Genomic DNA, 7,600 nt, shown 5'->3' with positions numbered 1-7,600 from the left:
CGCATGTGTAGAAACATTTATACATCAAAGACTATTAACGTCTGTTGCTTGTTCGTTTTTACCTTCTTCTCCTTAACGATAATACTTTCAATGCTCGTATTTTACATATTTCCTTATCCGCTAATCTAAGCATGAACGATTTTTGTTTTGTACTCGAAATGAATGTAAAATGGTGTAATGGTCTTGGGTCTCCAGTTTGTGATTTATAAATATAATATATAGATACACCCACACACATATGGGGTAGGCGAATTGGGGTTGCTGGTCGGTTAGCAGCGGCTTGCTTGCCATTGTTTCTTCCAATTCCTACTGGTCGGTATACGAGCATAAGCATTGTTCTTGCGCACATTTGTTGGGACGACGCCTGGCAGGTTGGGCGTGCTGCTCGTCTCATCGTTATGCAAAACTTTCCGCATTGAAATGGCATCATTTTAATATCGTCGGTAAGCCTGTGTTCATTAATCGATTACCAACAACAAGAGAGTTGAGGTTGCCACCGCCCATACCCATGCCCATACCGACACCCACACCCACACTGATGCCGCCCAAACTTCCAAAGCCACTGCTCGCGCCGACGCTATGCGTTGGAGCAGCCGTTAGGGTTGCAGTTGCTATATTCAAATTATTGCCGCCACTGCCAATGCCACCAACAACACTATTGTGATGATGATGGTGATGATTTGCGCCACTACCATTGGAACTGCTGCTACTACCGCCACTGCCACCAAACGACGCTAAACTGCCAGCACCGCTACCGAAAGCACTCAATCCACCGCCACCACCGCCGCAGCCCGCTGCCATGCCCATCGCCGTGAGTCCTAAACTTGCATGTACGCCACCACCGCCACTGCTAGCGCCAATGCCAACGCCACCGGCGCCACCACCACCACTGCTGCCATTAATGCTGCCGCTGCCGCCATTGCTATGACTACTGCCCACCGAGGTGAGACAATGCAATGTGGCAGCGGCATTGATGGCAGCCGCGCTGCTACTACTGCTGCCGCTACCACTGCCGCTGCTAATGCCAACACTAACGCCTCCGCCACCTCCACCACTCATCGAACCAACACTACTGGCTGCGGCAGCTGCATGCGCGGCGTGGGCAGCATGGGCGCTGCTGCCGCTAACGATGGCGTTGCTCTCATATTAGAAGCCCCCGCCGGACGATGATGGTCATGCATAATGCGGATAGGAGCTGAGGTGAGGCGCAACATGCGACGGCGTCACATGGCCCATCGAGTGCGGCTGATAGAGATTTGTGGCCGGGTTGCCCCAATTGCCCCACGAAGCGGCCGATGGGAATATCGATGCTGTAATAGAGAAATAGAGAAGTGGGAATGTATTATTAGAAATTCATATCAGTGGAGTTATAAAAAACTTCTGCCAACAGTATAGTGTAATAAAAAGTTTACGATTTCAAAGGTAATAAAATAAAGACGTAAACAATAATTGGTGCTGGGAAAAAGAGAAGGAAAGTAAAGCGTGTAAAATACCTGACGACGATGTCATACCATGATGCGGACTCATAAATGAGCTCAGTTTGGCGCTATGATGATATGGTGTCATGAACAAGTCACTCTGGTACTTGTAGGTGGGATCGCTGGCGGCGGGTTGTGTGGCGGCGGCCAAGCCTTGAAAGTCGAACTTGTACGCATAACGTTTGCCATGCACTTTTGTCATAATGTTCTTGTCATAGTAATATCTGTTGGTGAGATAAGAATATATTATATTTAGTAATGTTTAAACATTATAACGGTATATGTTCGAGTTATGCTCAAGGTTTCGATAATAAAAAAAAAACTGTACTATTTGACGTGTTTAATATTCATTTAATCGATTCATAAATGTTTAGCCAATTAAGACGGGAGCCGCTTTTAAAACTCAAATCTTATCTCCGCATAATAAAGTGCTAAAACGAAACTGGTTCACTCACTAACAAGGCAGAGAATATTAATTTTTCAATCATTCACATAAAATCGAATTTATTTCTACAGGAAATATTTCGTCGCAAGGGAAGCTGTGGCAGCTCTGGTTATGATCTGTTTATGATGTTTCGAATATGGTAATCAAGGTAGTCCGCTTGCAAAGAAATATATTTACTATTCAATAAAAGGCTTGGCCTTCTAAATTCACGTGATTTAGAATTTGAAAAGAACTGATACTACTTTAGAACCTTTTGACGACTCAGCGATACTTGGTTTAAGTTTATAAATATGAACGGATTCATTACAAAAAACCAATTGAATAATTAATAAAAATGAAGTAAAGACCTCTAAAATTAAATATTAGCCTCAATACTTTCAATAGCATTATAATAGAAGAATAATAAAATACTCGTATATGGAATTTCCTGCATCATTCCATATGGACCTCCAAAAAGAAAAAAAAAATTATAGTAGAAATTGTTTAAGAAAGTTAAATTAAATTACAGATGCACGCCTAGCAAATCTATTCCGTGTGTTTGAATATATTCTTCTATCATTTCTAGCTCCAATACTTTACCAATATTAACACAATTCGCTCTTGGCAACTTTTCGAACTTTTCATCATCACTAAAATATAAGATTTGTGACCCTAAACAGTTTGGCACGCTTACAAGTTCAGTTTGACAAAACCTGTTTACAACCTACAATCCTGTCGAACCATTTAAAACTGCCGAAAATTAGTTGTAAATTTACATATAATCACATATACATACATATATGTGTCTTAGTATTTGACTAACCGGATATTCGAATAATTTTTTTCGGTTTGCAGTATCCGAATAGTCGTGAGTCATCGACTATTCGATTAGCCGCTCATGTTCGACGATCCGGTTAACCGTTCGTTTTCGATTATTTCCATAGTAAGCGCTCGACTTCTACACATTTTTTCTACGTATATTTCATAGTTTGTAGAAAAATTACAGTATATATAAACCCAATTGGCATTTTAACAGTTTTAAAACAAAGAAATCTCAAAAGCTGCTTGAATTTCAAACCATTTTCATATATTGGAATACTCGAAGCTGAGTCGTAGTAGAATTGTATTTACAGTCATACGAACGGTTACGAACAGGCTATTCGAGGTTTGAGGTTATTCGAATAATTTTAAGAGACCTAGTATGTATGTACTATATGTATAACAGGAAAAAATTAATTGAAATTAAGAATTAATTAGCAAGAGCTGGAGTGGTAGAATAATTTGATTTTATTTCCAACTTTTTTCGTTTCGAAAACGTGAAGTGTAGACCAAACATAAATTGTTGCGAAAATTTACATAAACTTTTATGCAAAACTATGATGTTTAGCATAAAGCAAAGCGCGCAAACTTAACGATGTCATAACCTAGTGTGCGTAGCATGTAGACAAAGCTAAGTTAATTACTTATTCAAATTTGATTTGATAAGAAAACAAAAGTTGACAATCCAGTATGTTGAGAAAAACTTTGAAAGAAATTTTGCATAATTTCATACTTTCATTGGACATACAAACATACGTTATGTATATTTTCTAATAACGAATAAAATATTTCTGTTTAGCAAAAGTTACGACAATCAAGAAAATAGTGTCTATTTGCTGTTTGAACCTTTCGTTTTTCGTGAGTTGTTTTTGGAAGAAGTTGGATAATAAGAAATAAGAAAAATATTTGGGTTTCTAAACTCCATCACACCAAGGGAGGTCTACACAATAAGTAATTGTTCAATATGTTATCTATCAGTGTTATGAATAAGTTATGAAATACCGAACTAAAGCACTGCCTAAGCTATCCAAAATCCAAAAATAAGGTGACCGAAATGAGATTGTCGACCTAGAGCTAGAAATCAATTATGTTACAAGCAATAAAAAAAACTTCATCTTTATATCTTTAGACACAAATCGATAAAGGTTTAAGTTTTGTGGATTAAATTGTAGGTATTTTTTGAATTTTTCTAAGCATAGTTTTAAATTGTTACTTCAATACTTTCTACATTACTCAACGCCTTTCCAATTAGAATGAAAACCACTTTTCTTCCAAAGTAAGTAACTATAAAAAAAGAACCTTAAAATGCTATAAAATTACTTAACACAACCGCTTTTATAAAATTTAAATAATTATACTTATATAAGAAGATTGGAATGAGATATCTCTATATACAATATGTGCAAGCGTCCCTTTGTATCTTGGACTATATTTATGTCACACATTAGGCTCTACATACACATATGTATTCCTATAATACAATATTTATGATTATATACATATATAAATAGAGTTGTGCATATTTGGAAATGTCTATTCCTTTGTTGATTGCCAAATTGTAAGCCTCCCCTTTATTCACAGTTGCGCTCTCTTTGTGCGCTGTTGCTCGTCCTTGGCTTTTTTCAAATTTATTTGCTTGACTTTTGTGCGAAGTAATTAAGTCACCGAGATTACTACTGTGCACACAAGCACATTCATCTCTACACACACATATCCCGTTACTATGTAAATATTGTTTTTACAAATACGAAATGTAATAAAAATTCTCTGTAATTGCTAGATGGTGTTAAAATGCAATCAAATGGGGTCCCATGAAGGCAGCAATTTGTCAATTTCGTGCTTTGTTCTTTTTTCGTATGATAACCTTAAACTTTTTATATCACGTGATAACTTTATTTAGTGAAATTAGTTAATCGATACATAAAAGATAATTTAAGATTAAATTTATTCGAATGATGTATTGTTAAGATATATTAATACGTAGGATGCCCTTTATATTCCTGGATTTGCTAACCCTCGTTAAGCTCCATTTATAACGAGGGTTTATTGATGGTATGGTTAATTCAATCGAGGTCGTAAATCGCTCAAAGACTAATTTTGTGAAAGACGTCCAAAATCAGTTGTTGTTCCAGAAACGATAGATGCCGTAAGGAATCTACTGAGACTAGCAAACTATCAATATTTCTTGAGGATTTGATTTTAAAAAAATTTGTTAGATCCCACACAATTTGTCAGTTGGTTGATTGAAATGTTAATTAAATACGATAACATGTCTATAAAATCTAGACAGGTGATTTATTCGCATGAGCCCACAGCAAACAGCAATCGACTGTATAGGTGTTTAAAATGAGAAGTCAAAAATTTTTGACCGCTGAAGAGGTGGCTTATGCATTCAGAACACATGTCTTAGAGATACCGCAATCAGAGTGACAAAAGTGCTTCGACAATAGGTTTAAACACAAACAGAAGTGATCTTTAAGGAAAATATTTTGAAATACAGTTAGGCGATTTTTGATGATGTTTTTGTGCTCTAACCTCGAAATATAAGAGACAACCTATGTAATGTATATCATATTTAAAGTCTCTGTTTTATATCCTGAACCGAGTATATTAAGTTTGCCACGAAGTAACAAGAAAAAGGAAACGGCGGAGACCCTACAAAATATATGTATATCTGTCTGCATGATAGAAATGGTCGATATTTTTCTATAAACTCCCCCAAAAGGGAAAACTTCCACGATTCATTCTGAACAACTTTGCTCAATAAAACTCACTGCCTCTATATCGGTTTTAGACCCATTGTCTCCATGGCAAAGTTCTTTAGAATGATGTGTTGAACATTTCCCTGTAAATAAACCTATTGTATCTACTCGACTAGTTCTTCGATTTTTAAGATATCGATCTAAAATTTTGCCTACGTCCTTTTCATTCTTAGAAACTGCTCTTTTGTTGAATATGGATTACCCTAGGACAAAGCTCCCATACAGAGGGTTCAAACTCAAGTCCTTAAATGGAAAAGTTTTTATTTGACAAGTTATCTTCAGGAAATTTAACATGAATTATTGTCCAACACAACTTTACAGACATTTATATATACTTTTACTTTTTTTATATACTCTAAAGAGTATTATACTTGTAACTTCGTTACAACCACTGCTAATATTTTTTCTTGTTTGCATGATAAAATGTAACGAAATATTTTATATTACTGGTTAATGAACCATTGGTCACCGCTGACTAAATACTATCCAAATTTGGTTTTCGTATAGAACTACACTAGAACTCCTCATAAATTCCGTAAACAGTGGGAGCATAAAACAAGTTGACAATTAAAACTTACCAAAAACACAAAAGATTTGACTATTTCAAAAAGTAATCGGCACCATGAGTGGGAGTGATATACTATCTTCTCAAGAACAAAGAGCGAATACCAAAAAGTGGGAACAAAAGCTTTGGAAAATGCAGGAGGCAAACCGAGAAAGTGAAGAAATGCATGAATTGAAAAGTCTGACAAACGATGGGGAGTGAAAATCAACTCAATCCAATTGTAAAAGTTTTGGAGGAACAACAACAGCAATGGCGTCGCCAATTTCTATCGAGTGGCGCAACCGTTGAATGGAACAAAACAAAAACGAATAATTGAAGCAATGGCAATGGCGTTCTGAGTAAAAACGTTAACGAAATGGAAACAGCAAATGTATGAATGCTTATATTTACAGCGCACGGTCATGTCAATACTTATGTATGTATATCATAAATGGTATGCTATGAAGAACAACAGGCTGGCACAGTAAATGGAAGGTGGCCATTGGAAAAAGCACTGAGTTGCGTTGGCTGAAAATTGATTGCTCTGCAACACTCATACATACATATGTACATATTCATACGTATGAAAGTATGTATGTATGTACACGCATGAATGCAAGCTTTCGCCAGAGTTGAGTAGTAGAGGCAACTTCCGGTCGAAATGAATGAACAAAATGCAGCCAGTCAGGCAATCAACCGAAACTGCAAGCGCTAGTGTATCCAAATAACAACAGCAAAGAGCAAGAACAAGCAGAGAAAATAACAAAAATGTCTATGGTTATTTGTAGCTTGTTGCTGAGTAGCTGAGGAGTTCGCAATTTTTCATTATCTTTTGAAGAATTTTTTGATTTCAATTTTCATTCGTTGGTAAAAGAGTCCGATGGCAATTGGCACGAATTTAATTTATTTGAAACAATTATTTCTGTTTTGAATTTCTTCATTTTTATTTGTTTCATTATTTTTACTCACAACAACCAGTTGACAATCGACAGGCGCATTCATTTGCCATTTTATTGACCAGAAGCTGACAAAAGAGCAATAAAATAAAAAGGAACGCTGCTTGTCGTAATTAAAAAGAAAACAATTAGTGACAGCAAAAAGTGTCAGTTGTCAACAGAAAACAAAAGTTGTCTTTATTTTTATTACTTTTATGGGTTTAATGTTGCCATTGAATGTCATTTGCTCATACAAATGGTAATTATGTTTGTATAAAGAATGTGCCGATCACTGTCTCTGCTGGCTCTATCTTCCATTTAACACATTATTAAAAAACAGTTTAAAATGCACATTAACTACGTATGTCTTTGTTTGAAAATGTGTCAAAGAAAATGTTGGTTTGTACACACAATCATGAATCAACACTTAATGCATTTATTGTAGTTTGCATATTTATTTTATAAGTTTTTACTAGAAATTTTGCTTGTACGAGTATATTGCATATAAATATTTATTACTGAACTCTTAGTTTGATGTCATCAGTTTTTTACACTATTCCCAGATTATTATTAGTATTGCATTATCAAATTTGGTTTAAGAAAAAAGATATTTATAGCTTTCTTCATCGATTCGCCGA

At 35.8% G+C, this 7,600-nt stretch overlaps 2 protein-coding genes across 3 annotated transcripts in view; both read right to left on the bottom strand.

Moving 5' to 3' along the window:
- Nucleotides 1-426: 426 nt before the first annotated feature.
- On the bottom strand, nucleotides 427-1,059 carry LOC105232820 (uncharacterized). The gene has a single exon (XM_011214688.1). The coding sequence runs from the start codon at nucleotides 1,057-1,059 to the stop codon at nucleotides 427-429; it is 633 nt and encodes a 210-aa protein (XP_011212990.1).
- Nucleotides 1,060-1,173: 114 nt separating this feature from the next.
- LOC105232756 (DNA-binding protein D-ETS-3) overlaps nucleotides 1,174-7,600 on the bottom strand; it is a 70,338-nt gene continuing 63,911 nt past the window's right edge. For both annotated transcript variants that reach the window (XM_029552979.2, XM_011214571.4), the window contains 2 exons: nucleotides 1,494-1,702; nucleotides 1,174-1,310 (listed from right to left, as the gene is read on the bottom strand). In XM_029552979.2, the coding sequence (XP_029408839.2) occupies nucleotides 1,174-1,310; nucleotides 1,494-1,702 (346 nt within the window). The remainder of the gene's footprint in view (nucleotides 1,311-1,493; nucleotides 1,703-7,600) is intronic.

This window comes from Bactrocera dorsalis, chromosome 5 (assembly GCF_023373825.1).
Source record: "Bactrocera dorsalis isolate Fly_Bdor chromosome 5, ASM2337382v1, whole genome shotgun sequence".
Classification (NCBI taxonomy): Eukaryota; Metazoa; Arthropoda; class Insecta; order Diptera; family Tephritidae; genus Bactrocera; species Bactrocera dorsalis.
The sequence above is the reverse complement of the archived record's forward strand: the minus strand, read 5'-3'. Positions and strand labels throughout refer to the sequence as shown.

Excerpts from the sequence above, each read along its gene's own strand:
- LOC105232820 (XM_011214688.1), bottom strand. The coding sequence starts at position 1,059 with ATGAGTGGTGGAGGTGGCGGAGGCGTTAGTGTTGGCATTAGCAGCGGC.